General features: G+C 47.8%; 1 protein-coding gene across 2 annotated transcripts in view; it reads left to right on the forward strand.

The window, feature by feature from the left end:
- Window positions 1–24,495, forward strand: part of MMS19 (MMS19 homolog, cytosolic iron-sulfur assembly component) — a 1,998,114-nt gene that overhangs the window by 1,756,137 nt on the left and 217,482 nt on the right. For both annotated transcript variants that reach the window (XM_069611573.1, XM_069611574.1), the window contains exon 29: window positions 13,779–13,838. In XM_069611573.1, the coding sequence (XP_069467674.1) occupies window positions 13,779–13,838 (60 nt within the window). The remainder of the gene's footprint in view (window positions 1–13,778; window positions 13,839–24,495) is intronic.

Raw genomic sequence — 24,495 nt, forward strand, 5'->3', positions numbered from 1 at the left:
GCCCAATGAGTGAGATCTCTTGTGTGAGCCATCGATCCAGATCACTCTCCAGCTCTTTAAAGAGTGGGGTGGAAGTTTGTGCGATGGACATCTCCAGGGCGAGCAGGGCACTGGACCCCCAGGTAGTGAATAGCTTTCTTGTTTCATCGAACCGGACACACTGTTTCCAGGACCTCCCTCTTTCCTGGCTCCAGACCAATCCCCAAAGCAACTGACTTCCCAAAATTAATATTAAAGCCTGCTACCTCCCCAAATATGCGGTTCTCGTGAGGGCTCGGCTCAGTGATGAGTTCATGTCGGTAATGGATTGCATCACGTCGTCAGCATAGAGTGCAATTCTTTGCTTGGAGGCACCAATGTGTAGGCCTTTGATTTTAGGGTCTAGCCAAATTCGTTCGGCAAAGGGCTCCAGAGTCAGGGCAAATAAGAGAGGGGGGATAGGGGGCATGCCTGTCTTGTTCCTTAAGTTAAGGGGGATCGGGTCTGATAGAGAGCCATTGACTCTAAGAAGGGTCATTGGGGACTGATAGCTTGCTAGGATGAGTTTTTGAAAATTGGGACCAAAGTGAAAGGCCCGCTGATTAGTCTGTTTGCCCAATAATACTGCTCATTGGTATCATTTTAGGACTGTTCTCTCCTTCACCCATCATTCGGCCCAGCTCTGATTTCCTGTGGCCTTTCTCTGCTTTCTTGCTTCTCCCCCATAGGTTCCCTAGTTGTTGTAGCTTATTTCCTCCCTTTTGGTGATTGGTTGCCATTGTTACCTGCCTGGCGGCAGTGAAGGGTTTAAAAACACTTCTTCTATATTGATACGAAGTGACTGTACAGAGAGACGCTGCTGGTGCGTTTCCTTCTCATTGTGGGAGCCATGGAATAAATTAATGTTGGACCAGCTCACAGATGTCAGCAGAGTGTTCAGGTGTTGCTAATCCCTCTCTGACTTTTGAGTGCTCACTCATTACTGTTAAGCTATGAGTTGGGGATTTTACTAGCCCTTATGCATAGAGGTTAGATAATTAAGGGCTGCTGTACTTGAGACCTGGTGACTACGTGAACTAAAGGGGCCGTCTGTCTTTTCTCACAGCTTCAGTGAAGGGAGGTTGCAGCTCCTGCTCCTAACTTCATTAGCTATGACAACCTGTGGCATAAAGAGAGTTTCTGGAGACTCCCCAGTCCTTTCCATGCACACATGGATCTTCACCCCACTCATGACCATCCTTGGCCCACAGAGCCTCACCATGTATCAATGGATGGTCCCCTATTGGGACTTTGGCAAAACCCTTGTCCCAGGACAGTGGCAGATAGTGCACTAGTAGTATCTGGGTTAGACTACGCCAAAGCATATACCTGGGCCTCCTGGCAATTTAGGAAACCAACCACTACAAGCCTCAAATTCTGTGCAAGTTGCAGGAATGAAACAGCAAGAGAGAAACAGGCAGGATAAAGCCTAAATACCCTTTCAAAAAGGGCTGGCCAAAGGTCAGCCTTTAACCAAAGGGGTCTTGGAGTAAAGGATCAGGTGACCAACCATTCTAGTCGTTGTCTAGGACTGCTACTTAGACTTAGCCACCCCCACCCCACAGGAAGTAAGAGAGACCTATACTATCTTAAACCAATTAGGACCAATATGGAGGCTGCCACTGTGGGCTCACAAAGAGCCTACATCATTCAAACTGACATTTTGGGCCTACTTCATGGTCACCCAGAACAAAGGAATCGCTGAAACACAAAGCAGAACACAGAAGGGATTAAGAAAACATTGCTACCCAATGGATACCAAAATTGTATTTTGGCCTGCCAGTGCAATACAATATCCTGAACCCTTGATGCCACCAACCTACACCTTAAAACTGTGTATTGTGAAAGAAATCACCTTATGGCAAAAAGGGGATTCTGAGGGGCACCCCTGGGACTGTGTGCCTTCGGGGCGACCCACTACCGTATAGCTTATGTAAGGTATAAAGGGTCATAATGGTAGGGGAATTTTAGAAGTAGTCCCACCAAAAAGAAATAAAAAAGGGGCGGGCAGGAGCAAACATTTGAGGGGCCCTAATAAGTGGCCCTAGAACTCCTGAAATAGATGGATACATTTTCTTAAAGAGTGTTCCAAATAGAGTGCTGAGCATGCAAAAATAAGTGCCTCGCCAGATGGCTCCTCAAACGTGACTGTCACACACCCAAGGTCAAGAGCTCAAGGAACTTCTAAACATCTTTCTATTGGATTGCTTCCTCCCACAAATGCCTTCTCTTCGATATATTCTCCACTCTCTGAAACACTTGTGTATGAGCGTGAGCGCGATAGAAATCAAATTTCAATTCAATTAACTTGCAGCTAATCTTCAGAAATATTTCAGCCGCAAGGGCCACGTTAAGGCTCAGCTGTGGGTTTTCTCTGTTCCATAGACTCAATGGCTCTGAAAGTAACTCTACGCATGCTATATATGGAGCATGCCACGCCTACGTTTTCTGTGCTTCCCTGGGCTTGGGGAGCACCGTAAACGTAAAATGAAAATGAAAGCAGCCTCCCAAGCTCATGTACAGCTCTGCTCTGGCTGCAGTAAGCGAAAGCTCCCAGTAGGGGGCTTTTGCTGCTTGTTTAGTGCCGCCAGGGCAGAGCTTAACATGAGCGGAGGAGGCTGCCTGAAATGGCAAAATGGATGCTCCCATGTAAACGCTTTGAGCCTTGTTTGCTCAAAAGTTTACATAGGAACTTTCATTAAAATTATGTTTAATGCATGTTTTTAATTTTTGGCCATCTGTTGGGAACAATAATATTTTTGAGCACACTATTCCTTTAATCTCATTAGGCTTGCGAACCAGGTTCCTTTTGTGGTCCGATACCTCCATAATCACTCTGTGTCCCCTTGCTTTATGAATCGCCAAGGCTAAGGTGCGGCTGGGTCTGCCCCCATTCTGCATATTTAGTTGCAAGAACAGGGTCCCCCATATATTTGTCTTCCCTGAACGCGGTCTCAGAATGTTCGAACCGCTTCTCCGAAAGCAACTCCTCGACCTCTGTGTCACCACCAGAGCCTTTTTGTGTCCTTTAATCTCCTTTTCTAGATGACGAAGGGTCGTCCTCAGGGATTTAAGAATGCCTCCCTCCCTAGAGATGCAGCATCCCCTTATACACCTTGAAGGCCTCCCATACTGTTCTGTGGTCGGGGACGGAGTCAACGTTAATGCAATGCAAAAATATTGGAAGATATCCTCCTGAATGCCGTTCTGGTACAATGCATCCTCCAGGGCGCTAGGCCGAAAGCACCAGCGCGGGGGACGCCGCACCGTATTGGGGACCACAATTACCGCCAGAACAGGGGAATGATCAGACACAATGTCCTTAGTAAAAATTTGGTGGACTGCGTTGCACTGGTCAAGGGGATGACAAAATAATGTAGTCTATCATAGAGGCTTTGCCATGAGCCCCTGGAAAAAAAGAAAACTTTTATTTTGGGATGCAAATATCTCCATATACCCACCAGCCCGAGAGTTTCAGCTGTACCTCCCCAAGTAGTGGCCTCTTTAGAAAGTATTGACTGTGTCATTGTTGATCGATCCAATGACAGTGCTATGTTAAAGCCCCCTACCCACACCACTTAAATACACAGGGAATCTATGGACCATGGCAGCACATTTCTGAAAAAAGTCAGGCAAGGCCACATTAGGAGGATAAACATTAATGAGAAAATCTTTAAGCCCAAAGCATAACCTGCAAGAAAAATATACCTCCTTTCCACATCACACATGTTCCCATGCAAATGGAACTGAACAGACTGATGTATATATACTGCAGCCCCCTTTGATTGGGACGAGAAGGAAGACTCATATCGATGAACCGCCTCCAACCCTTATCCTGAGGGAGTGAGGTGTCCGGCGGCAGATGTCTCTTGCAGGCATAAGACATTGACCTTATGGATTTTAGGCGTGATTAACAACCAACCGAAATGTCTTACTGTTAGTAACCCCCCCCCCCTATATTCAAGGACATTATGTTTAAGGATTTACCTCCCGTTATCTTGTTTTTGTAGGATCAACATCGAAGCACACTGGAGTGTCTGGAGTGTCCAGTGTGACACGCGATTTTTATACCTTCCCCTGTATACTTCGTAACCAGTCAATATATGAGTTTGCAACAGAAGACCATGTTTGAATGAACACCTTGAACAAAACTTAAAACTCCCTGCCACCCCCACCCACGCCGGCAGCACCAACATACCGGCACATGTCCCACCCAATTTAAACCAAACCACATGGAACTATAAATGCAGTGGCTGCGCCAACAGGGTACTGAGCACGGCCACGTAGCTCTAGTGACTAGTAACCAAAAACACAATTTCATACTAATACGAAGCAGACAAATTGCCAATCAGATCAAGGGGAGGAACAACGCATACAAGGCACTATGGGTAAATTAGTGGGACGTTAAGCGACTGCACCACAAAGAGAGGAGCAAGTGCAGTCATTGAACTGAAATGGTGGCAAGCGGGATGGCCAAGATGAGAAAGGAAGCTTAGGTCAGCCATTGGAGTTCATCTGCGCCTCTGATAAGTCGGGTAGTTCAGAGACTAATCTGTCCGCTGCTGAGAGGTTAGTGAAGAACCAGGTCTTGCCATGGTGAACAACGCAGAGCTTTGCAAAAAACATCATAGCATGTTTCTTCTGCCTGAGTTTAATGTTGACAGCCTGAAACGATTTCTGCTGCTCTTGTACTTGAGCTGAAATCAGGAAATGGTCTGATGATCGATGAGCCAAATCTTAGTTCGTCTAGGTCCCTGGCCATCCTGAGTAGGATTTCCCTGTCCCTGTAGTTGAGGACCCTAGAAATGATGGGCCTGTCCGATGCGCTAGAGGGCGGCTTAGGGCCGAGGGGGAATGGTGGGCCCTCTCGATTAAGAAAATGTTGGACAGCGGGGGTTGCTCAAGTATGTCTATAAGGAGTTTTTCAACAAATCTCTCCATGTTATCAATCTGGGTAGATTCGGGGACTCCCGCAAAGCCGACATTCTTCTTACGTGACCTCCCTTCTAGGTCACCATACCTAGGTCCTCATACTCTTACATCCTGTCCCCTGACTCCGCCCACCGGCACCACAACTTAGGCCCCTTTTCCGCGTCAATGGGATTGGGCCGAAATTCACCAGCGCACCTGGGGTTGGCGTTCCTCCCCGGGACACATCGTCTTCTACAGAGTTCAGCAGGTGTCCATCCTGTGACTGACTCGTTCCAACTTCAGACACCCACGTCGTCTGCCTACGTTGCCTTGGCACAGAACATGGCTGGCAAGCTTGTACCGCGTGCAACAGGCTTTCCTGGGGTTTCTGATGGATCGACTAGCCAGGTGGAGGGAGCTCTCCCAGAGATCACCTCCAGAGGACCGGAAGGACCGGAAGGACCGGAAGGACTTCGTCAATCATCATCCAGGTCCAAGGTAGGGCCGCTCTTTTTCCAGCACACCCCACAAGGGAGAGACTCCCCCAATGATGGCCGCCGCACCAGACAAGATGACCACTCGCCCGATACCCCCTCTTGCAGAGCGGGTGGAGGAAAAAGTAACAAGGGGAGACTGGTGTCAACCAGGTTTGTGGCCTACAGTCTATCCATCAACAGCGCAGGGCAGGTTTCCCCTGCACCCCATGCAGCGCATGCCCCGGCCCCAGATGCCATTGGCCACTCCGCCTATATCACCTGCCGCATCTACAGCCTCTGAGGACAGGTTCGTCGAAGGGTTCCTGGGGCTGATGCAAACTCCCCAGGGGTGGGGGCATCCTCGGGGGTCCCCCTCAGGGACATGCTCCCACAGGACACTCCCTGCACCCATAGTCATTCCTCAGATGGCTCCCGTACCGCGGGCCCCAGCGCATACACTGCTGCCCCAGCCGGCTCTTCAGATTCCGGGTTCCCTGCCTCCCACAGTACAGGCTGGTCCACACTAGCCTACGCAGCAGCCGCCGGCTCCGTCTCCACTCCTAAGCCCACGGTGCCAGCACTCCTACGCCGGTTCTGGATCCCCTGCGCCTGGTGGACACGGACGATGAGAAGGACCCTGCATGCCATCTTCAGCCAGGGCCTTCCACAAATGCCTCTCAGGTTTGGCAGAGTATTTGGGCCTTCCTCTGCCCCTGGTAGAGCAGCCCCAGGAGGGGGGGGGTCTTAGCAGGAGCTCTCACTCTAAGACCTCCTACCAGAAACAGGGATCCTGATGCAGAAAGAGGTAGTTGCCCTGACCAACAAAAGGTGGCACGTGCTGCACTCGGCCCAGGCTGTTGCTCGGCACCTCGACGCCAAGCAATGGCACATGGAGGAGAACACACTCTTACTTTCAGCGCTCTACAGAGGTATGCACGCCTCAAGGCGGGACTAGAAGCCAGGCTGGCAGCGCAGGACATAATGGAGTCCTCTGGGGCCCACATTGATGCCTCTACCCGGGCCTCCCGCATGGCCATGGACATGAGGACGATGGCCTGGCCCAGTGTTAGGGAGAACTCTCTTATAAGGCTAATTTCACAAACCTAGTGAGTCCCCCAGCAGCTTTGCTGGATTTTTGGGGTTTGTTTTTTTTCTCCTGCTAAGAGTGAGACTCTTTTACTCCCACTCTTAGACATGATTTGAGGTATGTCTCTGACTATTTGTGTGATTTTGGGCTATGAGGTCTTTTACTCCATAGGGTATCATCTGTTTTTTGTGAATGTGTTACACAGCACCCTCAGTGCAGTAACACAGGGGTGTCATAGTGACCCCCAAACATAGACTCCATACCCTGGCACTGACTTCTGTCTCCCAGGGCATGTAAAGTCACCATTGACTTTACTAGTCTTAAATTGTGAACAGAACCAGTACAAACCATCATATTGTGGAAGGACTGGAAGGGGTTAATTATATTGCCCCTGTGTCTGTTTTCAAGGGGGCACTGTCCAGTCCCCCCTTGTCGAGTTTCTGTCTGGTGGCAGTGGTTACCACGCGAAATATTCCACCAGAATATTCTCTATAGGATTTTCCCATTGATTTTAAATGCACCACTTTTTGGTGCAATGTTAAAGATACTGCCAGTTTATTTATTTAATATTAAATCAACGGTTGGGTTCTTTTTGCCAGAACTCTATTCCAAAATGGTGTTCGTGTCCGTCTCTGTAACTCTGACCAAGGTCGAGCCCTTTGTTCCACTTTTTGGCGGGCTTCTCCGCAGAAGCCCTCTAAATGGTGCCACTCTGTCTGGGTTCCACAGGATGGGTGGGGAGGGAAATTGGCACCCTGGACTGCGTTGCCTTAGCAACTCAAGTCGCACTCTGTTCTGATTGGGCCAGTGGTGAGCCGCCCGGCTCACCACTTAGCATGTTTGAGTGGCAGCTAGGCTGTTGAATGGGGGTTTTTCTGCATAAAAGCAGGGCCTTTGGGACTGGAACTTCAGAAGTCGCCACCGGACCTAAGAGTCCAAAGAGGGAAGAAGCTGAGCCATCTGCAACGACGACACCACCGGTGGAGCCCTGCTGCATCGAACTCACCACTTTCCCAACGACAAGAGAAGATCTTCTGCTGGACGAGTCTTCTTCCTCTGAGCTGGTGGGACCAACCAGTTCTCCCTTTTTGCCTTCCAAAGACGTCTCTTGGTCGAATCGCCCGTGCCAAGCACCCCGGCGGCCGGAGAGCCAAGCCTCACAACTTTGACCGCAAATAAAAGGAACGCACCTTTTATCGAAGAACTCCGCGGCTGGTTTCATCCCTGTGCAGTGCAACGACTCCACGTTTCCTCCTCGACGAGATCCTCTCTTCCCCTGGTCGAAACAACGAACTGCAACCACTGCCAGGAACTGCCACCGCAGAAGCTTCCTCTTTCTTTAAGGTACTGTGTCCTGCCTGTCCTCCCTTTCTTCGGTTTGCCCAAGGTGACCCTTAAATCCTTGGCTTTCCAACTGGGTTGGCCCCAGACCTTCTAACTTTACCTTCTTGAATCGCCCAACCTCTTTTGAACATTCTGCAAAGACTTTTAGTGCATTTTAAACCTTGTGATCCTGGGCACATTTCGCTTTGCTCCATTTAAAGTGGGCCTGGCCTATGAACTTTGGCTCTACAGTATATACTGCCTTTATTCCCTTGCTGAGAACTCCTAAAAGTGTTGGGACCTGTTTTATTTCTATGCTCTGCCTTTTTCTCTCCCTTTAACTGAACTATTGGAATGCCATCAGGTTATGCGCTCACATCTGTTTAACAAATCGTGGTGTTTTAACTCTGACTTGTCTAATAGTTATCAAGGGAGGTGTGTATACTTTACCCGACTGTGTTTTAACTTGCTTTTGATTTAGGGTGCTAGTATGTTGCCTAAAGTGTGTTTTTAAATAAATAATTATATACTTTTTATACAAAGCTCTGGTCAGTGTTTGTTTGCTCTATTGTGTTTTTAGCCCTATTGTGTATACTCTATATACTGCCCTACTCTTCTTGAGAGAAGTCTGACTGCTCAGCCACAGCTACCAGGTAAATCTGGGTGGTACAGACTGCTACCAATTGGGTTTACTGCTTGCTCCTATAGTCTTTATCTTTTTGCGGTGTTCCCCAAGGACACCCCGGGCTACCAAGTTAATCATGTTGTCTAGGAAACATATATTGGACCTTCCCTTTGAGGGCGGCGACCTTTTCCACTCCACCACGGCTGGGGAATTAGATAAATGGAGGATCAGCTTGCACACCACAAGGGCTTTATCTCTTCTTACGAAGGCCAGGCCCAAGGCCTCACCAAGTCGCAGCCATGCTCCGACAGGGGCAGGTGTTTGGCGGGTTCCGAGGCTTTCTGGGCGGAGGTCCAGGCAACCCTAACGTTCTCAGAGTTGGTGTGGGAGGAGACAACAAAAGGGGGGGGGGGTTCTTCCAATCCCCCTCCTCCGTAACAGCCTAAAAAAAAAGAAAAAAAGAAGGGGGTGGGGCATGACACCCTGCTCTGGGTCCACATAGCCCTGGCGGGGCACCTCCATGCCTTTCACGGGCAGTTTTTGGCACCAGAATTATTCTGACCCCTGGATCCTCTTCATAGTCACCAACGGGTACCGCCTTCTGGTGGTGGAGTCCCAGTTGCTCGTCTAGAGTCAGGCTGTCGTAGAAGTCCCAACCTCCCAGCAAGGCTTGGTCTTTTTTGCCAGGATCTTCACCATACAGAAGAACCAGGCCGGCAGGAGAGTGGGGTTGGACCTTCCACCTTCAATCTCTCTCTCATCCTCTGCAATATTGTAAGATGGTTACGCCGGCAATTTATTGCATAAACACGGGTCGGGGGGAGGGGGGATCTAGAGGTGCTCGCTGGATCTGAAGGACGCTTAACAGCATGTCCCGACTTGCCAGCCGCTGCGTTCCTCACTACTCTTCAGGATCACGGGCTGCCATTTTCAATACAAGGTACTACCCTTTGGCCGCTTACTGCCTCCGCACGGATGAACACACTCCACTACCGGGAGTTCACTATCAATCTCAAGAAGTCTCAGCGGCAGCCCACGCAGAGCTTGACCTTGTTGGGCCTTGTCTGGGACACAAGCTATGTAAGAGCTTTTCCCTACGAGTACAAGATTGTGGCCATCGGGTGAGCTACAGCTTACTTCCTCTCCAGGCCCGTGTCCTCGGCCTGGTAGTACCAACATCTACTGGGGCTTAGGGCAGTGGTCCTGTTGGCAGTGCCCCACACAAGGCGCAGTATGCGGAGATCACAGCTGCACTTCGAATCCTCTGGGAATCAGGAAAAGGGCTCCCAGGAGGAGCCATTCAACTTTCCTCCCTTTCGCCTTTCGGACCTCCAACGGTGGTCCGCGGACTTCATCCTGAGTCAGGGCAAGCCCTCGGGCAGCCAGCCCCTCAGGTCAGTTACAACGGGCTATTCTCTTGAGGGATGCCCCCCGGACAACCACAGCGCCCATGGGGTCTGGACTCCCACATCAATTGGCTGAAATTGAAGACCATATGGTTGGCTCTCAAGGCCTTCCTCCATCTTTCGAGGGTAAGACGGTTCTTATCCAGACGGACAGCTCCACCCGCATGTACTATGTCAACAAGCAGGGGGGCTCCAGATCCCCTCCGCGGTGCAACCTAGCTGTCAGTATTCAGGAATGAGCTCTGGAGAACACCTACCTCAGGGCTGTCCACCTCCTGTGGGAATCCAACCTGGAAGCGGACAGGCTCAGCAGGCGAACAATTACGAGTGGCAATTGAACAACCTGGTGCTGGAAGAGATCTTCCTCGTGTGGGGGCTCCCCCAGGTGGATCATTTGCCTCCTGGGTCAAAAGAAAACGCTGACAGTTTGCCTCTTGGCAGGGGCAGGGCTTGGGCTCCCGGGGCAACGCATTCCAGATCCAAGGGAACGTCATGGCGGCAGGTTGAGCTGCAAGGTAAGGGAATCCCGACATCTCTGCATCATTTTGATAGCGCCCTCGCGGCCGGCCAGACCGTGGTTCACCGGGCTCCTCAGCCTTTCGGACAAACCACCCATTCACCTACCGCTGGGCCCAGCTCCTCTCCTTACTCAGCAGGGGTCAGGGTCCTCCACCCTGCTCCTCACAGGCTAGCCCTCGCAGTGTGATCCTTGAGCAGGTCACGCTGAAACACGGGAGCCTATCGGGCCTAGTGATCATCCAGCGCGCTAGAAGCAGGGCTACTAGCCAATGTAAGAGTAGATGGTCTAGATTCTGACATTGGACCGACTCTAGGGAGGTCGACCCTCTTAAGGGCACCTCGGATGACGTGCTCTCCTTTGTAGCACATCTCGCCTCTCCAGCGTGCAGGTATTAGGCCTCCGTAGCCCGGTGGATGGTTTCGGCCATCAAAGAAGCTTACGAGGGACAGCATAAGCCACTGCCGGCCAACATGCACACCCACGCGGTCAGAGCCAAGGCAATGTCCAACGTATTCCAGCGGCACGCCCCCTTGAAGGTCATAAGCAGGGCGGCCACATTGGTCACCCCTTTGGTTTTCTGCAAGCACTAATGTTTGGATGCCAGCTCTAGATCAGATGCGGCTTTCTGACAGGTGGTTCTTAGAAACCGGTTTGCTTAAGGAAGGTCTCCTCTCCACCCTGTGGCTACACTCAGTTGTAATCGGCCATGCAGTATGGAGGAAAAGGGACGGGACGTAAGAGTAATTATAAGTTACTCACCATAGTCCTTAGTCCCCTTTCCTCCATATGTCCACCACCCTCCCACCTAGTAAATCTGGTGTCAGTTGGCAATGTTATTCTATTGTCGACGCATCTATGGGGACTGAGGTGTGGCGCTGGAGGGTGGAGTGAGGGCAGCGCATGCTCCCAGGGCCGCACCCCCGTGCGTCTCTAAATTTAAAGGGGAAGGTTTTTTCTGATGAAAAAGGTTGTCTCCTGTCCCTAGGAAGGGGCGCCCCTGCAGTATGGAGGAAAGGGGACTAAGGACTAAGAGAACTTTAGTCACTACGGTGAGTAACGTATAATTTCTTGGCCTACACACGACTCACTGATTGCTGAAGCACCACCACTTCCCTCTGTAGAGATGACAGCCTAGCCTCGTCGCTGATACATTGCTCAGCCTCGGTCATGCGGCCACACAGTTTATCTATTTGGATAGCTGAGGTTTCGTTCTTGCATGTAAGTGTGTCTGTTTTAGAGCCACGATTGTCTGTGCTGTTTTTCAGGGCAAGCAGGGTCTAATTCAAGGTGGACACGTCAATAGTGGTAGATGAGGCAGTGGCAAAGGCGGAGAGGCCTAGTCCTGATGTTCCATTTTGGCTTGCCTTTGTTATTCCCAATTGACTTGCAAAGACCACCTCAGGACAAAAAGACATTGCGAGGGGAGCTGCCCCCGTTAGGATATTGTTGAGAGAGACGGGAGAAGTAAGCGGGCGCCCGCGAGGCGCAGTACCAAGGCCCCCAATGTAGAGACCGGCCCATGCATGGGCGGGCAACTGGAGTAGGTTAGCTGCCAGCGAGAGTCTGAACAGTGAGGGGTGGCCTCCCATCTGAGGGTAAAGGAAAAAAAAGTGGCGTGAGCCCAGTCTGCGCCCCAGTTATCGAAATGTGGCAGGCCGAGGATTAGCAAGATGCAGGCCTTCTGAGAGCCGGCCCCACGGTCAGAAATGGGGAACACCCGTGGAAGCCCCCTTGCAGAGCAGGCACAGGGTCCCCCCCACCCAAGAGTGAGGGGGACAACACAATACAACCGGTACCACAGGCCGCCACAACAAATCTGGGCCAGTAGAATTTCCAAAAAGGAGCTGATGTTGAGGCCGGGGCCAGGTATGGGGCACGGCCGTGGGCTAGGGGCGCAAATTGGCATGGCACCGCCAGGCCCCCTGCGGCAGTGTGTCAGAAAAGCCCATGGCAGGCAGGCTGGAGGGAAAGGAGAAGCCGCTGACGGACTCAAGGGGCACCGATGTGTGCCACGGGAGAGTACTCGCTCCAAAGTGAATTGCACTTAGGATGGTTTATATCCTTCTAACTTTTTCTATAATACGCTTTTGGTTTCTTTTACCACATGCCTAGGATGAGCTTGTGGCAGCAGATATTTTTCGATAGCGTTTCATACTTTTTACTCCTGCACTTTTGAATTTACTACAGAGCGCTAATAAAGGTGTCTTCCGCCCTAAAATGGTGGTGCCATGAGGTTTTTGCTTGTCCTTTGGCCTTATTTGCTCTTTTGCCTGCTTCCTGCCTTCTCAGGGAAGGAGATGCCATATATGCTGCTTTTGCGGGCAATAGGTAGTTTGTGTATGAGCCGAGATGAGGATGTTGGGACTGTCTGATCCCAGTACACATCCACGTGCCTGAATGTCTGTTGCTGAGTAGAGGTTGTGGTTGGATCTGTGTTTAGAACACACAAAACTAACATCCTTGGGTGAACTATATTTGTTTTCATACACTAAACACTTTTCCTAATGTGTTTATGGACTGGTGCAATTATATAAACAAACTGCAGTCCTTGAATAAATGGGGGAAAGTGTTGGATAGTGGCTGGAAAAAAAAAAAACATTTACCAACAATGTTTCTTTTCTGCCTCCCTGTTCACCATAATAGGGTGACCTCCCAAAATTCACTGAAGGGTTGATTTTGTAAATCCATCTCAAAATGGTCTACACCTTGATCGGCACCAAGGTCATAATACAAACACACTCTTTGCTGGCCTCCCAGACTAGGTTGACCAAATCCAGGTCCAGTAAATACCGAATGGGTAAACTACAAATCTCCAGTATTGGGTCTTTTATAGATTTATGTATTTGGATTATTCCAACTTCTAAGGATGTGTATTATATAAAACGCCACTACAAGTGATCTACTCTTACAGGTAAGTTACATAATCTAACTCACTGCTAGGATGTATTTCAGTGAGTTCAACTTTATTTCGGCAAGCAATGCCATAAAAGCAAAACAATTTTTTCAGTTCATAGTCCATTTGCAAATCAATCTAGTGTTAGGCATTGTACCTTTCCTACCACTATATGTACCTGCACCCAAATAGCCTGATGTCTCTTAATGTAGCCAGCTTCCAATAGATCGACGCAGTAACCCTCCCGCCCCCACCCATTGTCAAGGTACATAAATGAACATCCTTTTTCTAATCAAGCCCCCAAACACTGGAAGACCATCACATTAACATGCACCCTACTCCAAACTCGTTTGGTAAAGTCTACCCATGCACCTTCAAATAGCCAAGCATTCCCCATCTCAAGTGGAAGAATAAATCCAGCCCATGGAAACACTTCAATGTGTGGTGTGTGCAACACATTTTATGCAATTATGTATTGTTTAAATGTGATTTTAATGTTAGCCTATTGTTTTCTCACAGGCTGTTCGAATTGCATCATTGAAGTGTGTGCATGCTGTTAGCAAACTTCCTATTCACCTGGTAAGTTGCATATTTCAGTAAACCGACTAGCTTTGGTCCAGATTTCTTTTACTGAGTGTAACACCATCAATATTTCCTTTGATACTTCCATTTGTGTGTTTTTTCAAGTGCCCTTTATTAATGTCTGTGTGTTTCCACAGCAAGTCTGAGGTTGGGTTTCATGAATTCTTCAGTGCCTGGTTTGGATAACTGATGAGCAGTGCATAACCGATAAGGACGTGCATGGGTTGGTAAATGTATGCTTGCAAAATGTGTGTGTTATGCCCTGATTGTGCACGTCATGCTTCCAATTAATTTCTACTCCGCACCCTAGTGATTAGAAAATGTATGGCCGCTCATGCATTGATTCAAACAAAGTAGATAGCAATGGTTTCGCTGTTAGTGTACCTTTCTTTTGGCGCGTTATCGGTAGATGTGAGGTATCTGTGCAGGAAGAAAACATTTTGTGTATGTCAAAATAGAAGGAACGGTCAATTTGAACCTAGTCATTTAGCCCATACTAGATGATATATGCATTGTAATAAAGCTCACTATGTCTGCTTGCATATGGTGGCTTAACTGCCCACTTTAATCTTTAAAATGGAGCCATTGCTCCCCACAAATTAAAATAATGTGGAATTTGCAAGGATTAGTAGCTACAATTAAAGTGTATGAACTGAACAAAATAGTGTTATACATTGTGATGAGTAAACTATCTCCTCAAAATGTTATCTGGATCAGTAATTTAAGTCATTCAAGTTCAGAACTGCTGTTGTCAATAGTGTAAATGGGCAGCCTTTATCTCTTTCAATCCCAATGAAGACTGCACATAGTTTTTTAGTTTTTTTTAAAGTTTAGAAAACTTGTCTTAATTAAACAATATAGCACAGTATTGAGATGTGGTTGTCAAGTAACATAGTAAAGGTTTCATTCTTCCACAAAACTATGATTGCTATATATTTATTCATTCTGATCTGTATCTGACATGATTTGTAAGTAGTAAATGAACTCACTAATTACCTTAACATATTGTTGTTCGGTAGCCCCTTGCAGCGTATCTCATGCGCAGAATGGAATTAGCATAGTAAATGACCTCAGACCCAAGTAACCGGACAGGCTCAAAGAATATGGCAAAGTACTACTTTATTGTCAGCTCAAATAAAGTAGGGAAATCTGGTGACCATACCAAATGCAGCTCACTCACTCACGTTTTACTTTGCTCTTACACAAAGACTTTATACTTCGATGTATGTCAGCTATGACATCATCCTATGTGGCAAACAGCAAAACCTATCGAGGGGAGGGATTGGTTAGGGGAACATATATACCTATATTATGTACAAGTGTTGATAACATGAGTGGCTGCCCCTTATCTATTATGCATGCCTCGAAATACATAAAATACTGATTATAAAAATAATAACAGCAGATTGTCTTCTGCAACATTGTGTAGTATGTTGCTACATACCCACTCATGATTGGTTGACATACTCTCCCAACCTTGGACATTCGGCTCAGTGCAGACAACGTCGGACCACTGCCCACATTGGTCAATTAGCCTACCTTCTTGTCGGCTAGGCCACGAGCCAAGGCTTCTCCTTTGTAGTTGACCTTGCAGGCTGTTTTCTTCTTGGGGATTTTTAAGGGAATCAAGGTACACCACTATCTTTGTCTGAGGCCCAATGAATAGACCTTGTTTTCGACTTCTCAGTCACATGTGATGAGACCACGATTTTGTCCATTTCGACCTGTTATTTACTGCTATTTGATTTAATTGTGCTAGATGATATTACTCCTCTTGGCCTCTGGAGACTTGGTTGCTTCATCTAACCTGTCTTGCTGCACTCTTGACTGTCCAATACTTGTCACTTGCAGATGTTTTTGCTTCTGCTTAATCTAAGAGAAATGTGATGTTTGTTCATAGCTTATCCTGTTGACTCCCTTTGTACTTTCCAATTATGTCTTTCTGTGTCATCCTCCGTTTAGTAAAACAGATATTATTAGTTCCTCGCAGGAAGCGATTTTCTTGTCATGCATGCTGGACATATTACCTCTGGACCTGGAACAACATCTTGATGCAGAACGAGTTATGCTCATAGAACTGCTAGACCGTTCTTTTCTAAATGGAGATTGTTTGATGCACTGCCGGGAAAACAACGTCTGCATTATTCACGCCGTTAAATTCTCGTGATTCAGGTTAGTCACGTGTGTTATGGCAGTACCTTCATAAGCAGTGGTGATATGTCGCTCGCTGCTTCTGATTGAACCAATATGGCGTTTGGTAGCTGAAACCCTTGATCTGCGTCCTCACATTCTCTTCAGTTACTTCCTTGGCTTCTTCGGCGTGTTTTTTTCCACATGCGAATTCCTGGAGCTGCTGTCTGGAAGTCACCGGTTGGCCGCACTGTCTGCGTGCTCTTCAGTCGCGTGTATTCTGACACACGGGTTCCTGATTTCTTTGCATGCTGCTTTCCTGACTACGTGAAGTTTGGTCGCGTGTTAAATCTCATGCGGACGCTAGCGCGGCGGACCCAGCTGCGTGTACTTTGTTCGCAGGTAATACACACGCGGACTCTGGAACTCTTCAGGTACCACTGCTCTGACTGCGTGCACTTCTGTTTGCGTATCGCACGCGGTCTACTCTACTCTTTACACGCTGCAGTCCTAGTTGCGTGTCCTTGTGTTGCGTGTGAATCCTCACACTTGCAAGAGCGGCTGTCCCGGCTGCGTGAACTCTGTCGCGTGTAAATGTCATGATGCCTACCTCTAAGGAGCCAGGCCGGGCCCAGCAACCCCAGAGGCAGACATCATTTTCCCCAGGGAAGTCTCAGCGGGCCCAAGTCGGGGCCCTTTGGACTCAGTCCTGGCGCCTTAGGCGCCAGGCTCATAGAAGAGGATATGTGTTTAAGTGCTTGGGTGCACACTTAACTGATGCAGACCTTGCTGCTTCATCCAGGCGCTCTTGAGGCCTGAATGGGACTACTTAACCTGTAGGACTACTTCACCACCCGGGTGTGGTCGGGGAAGGAAACATACCTGATTGGTGGAAGGATACATACCAGGAACTTCTTCCAAGGCTATTTAAACCCCACCCGAACAGCCACACATGCTTCGCGTTGTTCTGCACCTAGCAGATAGACGCTCACCGTGTCAGCTCCTGCATCCTGACTTCAGCCACGCCTGCCAGCACCCTGGAACACCTGCAAGGGGAGAAAGGAAGAGAATAGGAGAAGAAAAGCCCTTACCTGCTAAATCTGCATCCCGGAGTCATTTCTCCAACGGCCCTGAAAAGGAAGACATCATTTTAAAGGCATTTCGTTTCGATCGCTGCAGCGCTGCATTTTACTCACCTTTGCAAGGCGCTTCCATCTTCAGCAGCGATCTTCCGGATTCAGCTACGCCCCGGCGCCTAGAGGAAAAAAGACAAGAACAAAGGTGAGAGGGAGAAAAGGAATCAGGAAAGCTCAGTTTCCTTTTAAGTCTTACCTGTTGGATTATTCCCACTGCATTTCGGGTCCTGCCGTTCCTGGCATCTCCGGACACCGGCCCCTATGGGGAAAAAAGACAAAGACATTGAATGAGCGAATGCAAAGACATTACCTGAGCGCTCATCCAGAACTGTTTCACTTCGGGTCGGCGCCATATCTCCGGCACTCCGAACCCCGGCCCCTAAGGGGAAAAAGACATAAGCATTAGCGCTTGCTGCAATTAGACAACAAACATTATTATTAAGCTTGAACTTTTGAACAGAACTTTTACAGCGCCTTACCTGAACAGTCAAGCTTACCTGAACTCCCATCAATCCTCAATCCAGTGAAGTAACTGGGTTTCAACGCGCCCCTGCATCAGAAGCAGGATGGAGAGCTCATCCTTCCAAACCCTAAGGTGAGGCTTCGCGGGGAATCGTGGAGGAGGTATCGTGGAGGGTTGGAAGGGAGTGGGAGGCTTGAGCTTTGTTCCACAGTTGGTAATACTCCCTTTTCACGCACAGGAGGGTATCCAACGAGCCAGGGAAGCCAGAATAGAGGGGCCCTTCCTGTCCATCTTCAGAGTTCTGCGCCTTCGACGCCGCGCCTCCGTGGGAACCAGGTGAGCGTTACAGTAAACCTGCACGCGGGCTTTTGAACTCTGTTGAAACATGTAATTCCACACGCATACAATTCTTTGCTTTGGAGTGAATCCCTGGCACCTGTGATGAGATAACAGGTGGACTAATTTCATCATATTTCTGTTCTACGTGGGAAAGGAAGTACTTCTTTTTTAAGGTGATTGTGCACAGTACTTTGGGCGCTATCCTGTTTTGCACCAACCCAGTATCTAGCGTGAGCCTCGTGCCGTTCGGGAGAAGTCTCCCTTACTAACCTTCCCCTCCTTTTCGTTGTTTCAACTCCTGGATTTCTTCAGAGACTTTGGTGGAGCCTTCAGTTCTAAGCCTACAGGTCAGTGTTGTTAATTAGTTCTATTGCTGTTCTATAGTTGATTTGGCACAGTTTCTCATGATACTTTATTTATCCTAGGCTGACTTCCTATAAAGCTTCCACGCCCTTTCCAGTGATTCCTCTCTCTGCCTGTTTCACCAGTCAGAGAGTGGTATCATTTGGAATGTCTAATTTGACTTCACTACTATCAAGGCGTGTGAATAAGGATCCGGAAGAGCCCTACCAATTGTATCCTTTTTGGTTACCGTATCCTTTTCATAAGATACCTTGGTGATTTATGACATATCTGCAGCCCTGGTTTGTCTGTGAGGGAATTTTGACACAATCCGACGTCCATCTTTCCATCATGGCTGCTTTACTCCTATTACAGTTTCTACTGCAGTAAGCTTCTACATCTATCTTGCGTTTCTGCATGTATGCATCCATTGAGCTTTATCTCACTTGTCTTCTCGGCATGGATGATTTCTTCAGCTCTTTATACTTAATTACTTTGTTACTTGGATTACACCTTCATATATTTTTATATCGTTTCTGTGCGTCATCGTCTCATCCCTTTATGACGTAACTTTACTCTCATCTGTTCGCACTTACAGCTCTTCTTTGTTCGATGGTGTATGCTGACATCCGTCCACCACTTCAGTGCGAGGGTACATTCGATACAGTTGTCTGAGTGCATAACGTGTCTCGTTTCCTCAGTGTGCTATGGGGACGATACCTGGTGCCATTCACAGAGTATTCCCGCTTTGCTTCCAGTATGAGGGAGATGAGGGGCGGTGTAAGGGACTCATGGTGGCAACAGTAAAGACAGACACAAGTGATCACACTTTAAGGGTGTTTATTAAACTGTATGAATGGGTGAGAAAAATACCTAATCTAAAGCTAAGAATGGGAGTAAGCTACAACAATCAAATAATAATAAGGCAGCCCTAGTGGTGTCTTGCCAAATAAAAAGGGACTATACTAAAAAACCTATTGCCAATCCTTACCACTAAGTTAAAAAAGAGTGTGGGATAATGTTCACCAGAAAAGAAAGAAGTGTTCACAAAATGATAAGTCAGGATGGTATGGCTTGGGGTCTCCCTTCCCCACGTTTTAGGCACGGGAGAAGGCGAAACTTCTGAGCACAGCACACTCCTGGGCCTTTCCAGCACGAGGCTCACAATTCCATTCAATGTTACAAGAACCTTCAGGGGACAAGTCTCTTTTCTACAAAGTTTCTTGCCTTAGAAGGCTTGCTGGATCAAAACCAACCAACAAACAAACAAACAAAAGTTCCTTTGGTGGTCTTGCACCTTAGGCGATTGCTCTTCGCCATTAGGAGCTCCCTCTGCTGGGCTCAGATTCTCCTTGCAACATGGGCCTCCCGCAGTCGGGTTCACTACGGCCTGCTTTAACACAGTTCATGAGTTTTTGACACAGTTTTGGCACAGTTCATGCTTTGCTTATCTCATCAACTACCAAAGCACCAAGCACTGTATTGGGCCCACAGACATTTGAAAAGCTAGCAGCCTGCCTCCCCCGTCTAATTGGGAGTTTGATTAATTTAATCAAGTTGTGCAAGGACTTTGAACATTCTACTGCCGACTATACTATCTCTGTATTTTGCATCTACTGTGTCCACATAGCCACCTCTGCCTCTTATTAGGTCTATGGCAATAACCACACTACCCCTCAATCTATAGTCCCACATACCTGGATGGTTACACCTCTGCCACTCTGCAATGGTCACATACCTCTCATGGTTTGCACTTTGCGCGTGCCTACTGCCTATCTTGCATACATAGGTACTCTCACATTTTGTATCCTATGGCTTTAATGCAATGCGACCTCTTGTTAATTACAAATATTGACTGCTTCTTTCCTTGACATACAGCCTGTCTTGTTTAGAGTCCTATGCGCCCAGTCGTTAACATACCACTCATTTATTCACACTGCCACTCATGTATTGCAGTATATTGAATGTATACTTTGAGCCTTGTGCGCCTAGATGGTAACATACTAATCATTTATTTCACGCTGCCACTCATTTATTCACTCTGGCCCTCATGAATTGCAGTATATTGTATGTATGTACTAAAGTGCAATAGCAGCCCAATCTCTTAACTGACCTTGGTATTGCAGTATATTGTATGTATGTACACCTAGAGCCTTATGCGTCTAGACGATAACGTACTAATCATTTATTCACTCTTCCAGTCCTGTATTGCAGTATATTGTATGTTTGTACTAAAGTGCAATAGTAACCCAGTCTCTTAAACTGACCCTAGTATAAACAACTGCTTGGCTAAGCCATGCTCATATTTGTCACAATTATGTCACACCTCCCAATGTTGCTCAGCTCCATGCGCCTGTCCACTGTGGCCATCAATGATGCTACTAAGAACTTAATGCTCCCTAACACAACACCCAGGACTCCCAACATTTCTCCATCCATGTCATCGAAACTACCCTCTTCGGATAGTATACCACCATCAACTTTTCTACCCCCCTGTGTCCAAGCAGCACCCAAAACTATGCTCCCCACGTTACCTACGATAAGCAATCGTAATCTCATCACTCCAACCCAATGGATCAAACAATTTGCCACAAAACCTAACCAGCCTTGTTCACTGAAAAGTAGGACAGTAAGACTAGGCTCCAGATTCTCCTCAGCTCACCCTTCACCCAACTCTAAATACACTACCAAAGTAATAGCTGACATCACAAAGAACACATTAAACAACATTACTTCACCTAGGGAAAACATTGCTCACACTAAAAGCAAGCAGAAAAACGTTGGCACCCCACTCAAAGGTGCACTCATTGACGCCAGATCCGCACCAGTTCATGCATTAGATATCGCCAATTTCATAACATCACACAACCTTGACTTCTTCGCAATCACAGAGACCTGGCTTCATGCTGTGTCGGGGCCATCACTCTCCTTGGCCATTCCTGATAAGTATTACATCATCTGCCTTGACAGAGAATCTAATCTTGCTAAAGGCGGGGTTATTGCTTTTATTTCCAAAACTATTCTAGGCATTAGGCCCATAACTAGTCAATTGATTCCCTCAGCAGAACTACTGTCTATTAAGCTACCCGAGCGATTACCATCCACCTCATATATAGACCGCCCGGGCCACTAACTACATTCGAAGAAGACATTACGCTCCTCCTCTTGATTAACACCAAGCCAGGATCCCAAATTATCCTAATGGGTGATCTGAACCTAGGCTTCCAAGACCCAAAAGATCTTAAGGCACTATCCCTCACTAACACAATCTCAGAATTAGGCTTTCTACTTCCCATCACTGAACCTACACATAAGAAAGGAAGGACACTAGAGTGGCTGGCAGACCTTAACTGCGACATAACGATCCATTCTAACACACCACGTGCCTGCTCGGACCATCACCTTATCTCATTCACCATAAAGGAAGGCATCATAAGAATCTCTCTCCACCCACATACATGAGGAATAATCACAACATAACAGTTGAGAAATGTCTAAACCTGATTCAACCGATCACCAATGCCTCTTCGTCACACTCGGACCCTACTGTCCTAGTTGACTTCTATAACCACACCTTACTCAATGCTATTAACACAATAGCACCCCCAAAACTGTGCAAAACCAAACCATGGTCCCATCTAAATTTGTGGTTAACTCTGCACCTCAGATCATTACGTAAAAGCAAAAGAAATGCAGAAGCTCTTTGTCAAGACTATCAGACTTTTTTACTGGATTGACCACGGAATCTGCTATGTCCTCCTCACTGCTAGAATTACTGCGCACCCCCAGAGTCCCTTCCTCCTCCTCACCTGATGAGGTAGAATAGTTCAGTTTCTTTCTTTGGGGGTGTCGCGCTGGAGACTTCTTCTTTGTGAGCAGATACGGTCTGCCTCGAAAGGAAGCCACTGTGACTCTATATAGAGAAATTCACAATGACTCTGCGACAGCCAGATATGTTTCAGGGGAAAAAGCCACAAGGGCATAAAAAACCCTCTCAATGCACCGAAGAGGACTGTCGATAGGCTGATCCGATGAGAGGTAACTTGCCACTACTGAAGCAGAAATCTCTGGAGGAGCTGATGTGATGTGAACTGATGTGAGGATGCAAAACACAACTGCCACGAATGAGCAGAACGTAGAAGGAGGAGAGGCAGGGAACCAGGGAGAAAGAGGCAAGGTAAAAATGGGTATACTGGTAGCAAGGAAGGAATTTAGGATGCGGGGGAGAGGGAAATGAAGGTGGACTAAGACCGCGGAAGGATTCACAGAAAGAAGCGCACACAACACGGGAAAGCACAGTTGCAACGCACTGAGCCGCCGAGTAACGAATGGTGAAATACTCGAGGGGTGGCCATGTTGGAAAAAGACTAGACCGCGGGATAGCTTTTCGAGGAAACGTGGCGGAACAGTCTAATGGTGTCGGAGTTTCCACCTCCGCCAGACTCGCCAGCTGCCAGCAGTCGTGACAGTTTGCCCCCTTCAAAGACCCCTTCCTCCCGGTTTACCTGGATGAAGCCTGTGAAACTGGAGTAGAAGTCGGGGGGCATGGACCTGAGTCTCTGGTTCCCAAGTATCCTCTGAGGAGGGATAGCCTTTCCAGTGTATGAGATACTCAAGGCGCCCTCGAAGGTATCGAGAGTCACGGATTTGTGAGACTTTGTATTCATCCAAGGCAGAAGTGGGCTGGATCATTAACTTGGGCGGAATTTGCTTCCTAGTATCAGGTACAAAAGAGCGTAAGAGAGAGGAATGAAATACCGGATGGATCCGTCTGAGGGTCTTTGGCAACTTTAATCGGTAGGCAACTGGATTGACTCTGGACTCTATTTCAAATGGTTCGATGTACCTGGGAGATAGTTTGGAAGGGCGAACCCAATGGGGCAAGAACCTTGTGGACAGCATAACCTTTTTGCCTATACCCCAAGTAGGCACTTGACTCCGATGTTTATCGGATTGCTTCTTATACCGTCTGCTGGCCTCCTGTAGGCTTTGTTTAGCCGTGTCATGAGCTTCCTTAAGCTGTTTGAGTGTAGTCTCCAAAGACGGGATGTTGGTCTCTTTCCAGATGGTAGGTATGATGGATCGAGGATGGAAACCATACGTACAATAAAAGGGGCTGAGACCCGTAGCGGAATGTACCGCATTATTGTACGCAAACTCAGCGGTAGGAAGCAGGGTTACCCAGTTGTCTTGTTGTTGATTGACAAAGCATCTCGGATACTGTTCCGTTGAGCCTTTCGGTCTGACCGTTTGGGGATGAATTCCTGATGAAAGGGCTCTCTCCATGCCCAAAAGTTTACACAAGGCTTCCCAGAATTGGGAGGTGTATTGGGTACCTTGATCCGACACGATCTTCTGGGGCAAGCCGTGTAACCGAAAAATATCTTTGAGAAAGACTTCAGCCATGACGGAGGCTGCTGGTAACTTGGACAGCGGAGAGAAATGAGCTAGTTTGGAATAAGAGTCCACAGTGACCATAATGCATGTACAACCCTGGGAACTAGGCAGTTCAACGATGAAGTCGGTAGAGATGGACTTCCAGGGACCCAAAGGGATCGGATCTTGGTGTAATAATCCCAATGGTATTTGGGTGATATGCTTGTTCTGCTGACACACTAAACACGTTTGTACGTAGGTCTGTGTATCAGTCTTCATGTTTGGCCAATGGAAAGAACGTTTAAGCAATTCCAGCGTTCCTCGTATCCCTCGATGTCTGGTGGTTTTAGAGTCATGACACCATCAAAGAACCTGTTGGCAGAGTCTGTGTGGGCAAGAAGAGTCTTCCTTGGACAAAGCATAGACCATCTTTACAGCTGACTGGCAGTCTATTATCCAGTGTTGACCCATTCAGAGAGGCTTCTCTCACTTCCTGCATAAAGGAGGATACCACGGTGATAATTCGGGTGTGTGGGAACATCATCTCCTTCCTGTTGAAGCATCGGTCTCCAGGATAAAGGGTCTTAGTTGATTTGGCTGCGTAAGAATGGGTGCTGAAAAGAAACTCTGTTTCAAGCTGAGAAAGCTGTTATCAGCTTCTACTGACCAAATAAAGGGTCTGGAAGATTTCTTTAACAAGGAAGTAATGGGAAGAGTAAGTTGTGAGAACTCTGGAATAAACTTTCTATAGAAATTCGCAAGTCCCAAGAAACGTTGGATTTCTTTGATGGAGGTGGGTGACGGGCAGTCTAGTATGGCTTCGACCTTTTTGGGATCCATGGTGATTCCTTGCTCAGATAGCATAAAT

This window comes from Ambystoma mexicanum, chromosome 8 (assembly GCF_040938575.1).
Source record: "Ambystoma mexicanum isolate Mex_15411 chromosome 8, UKY_AmexF1_1, whole genome shotgun sequence".
Classification (NCBI taxonomy): domain Eukaryota; kingdom Metazoa; phylum Chordata; class Amphibia; order Caudata; family Ambystomatidae; genus Ambystoma; species Ambystoma mexicanum.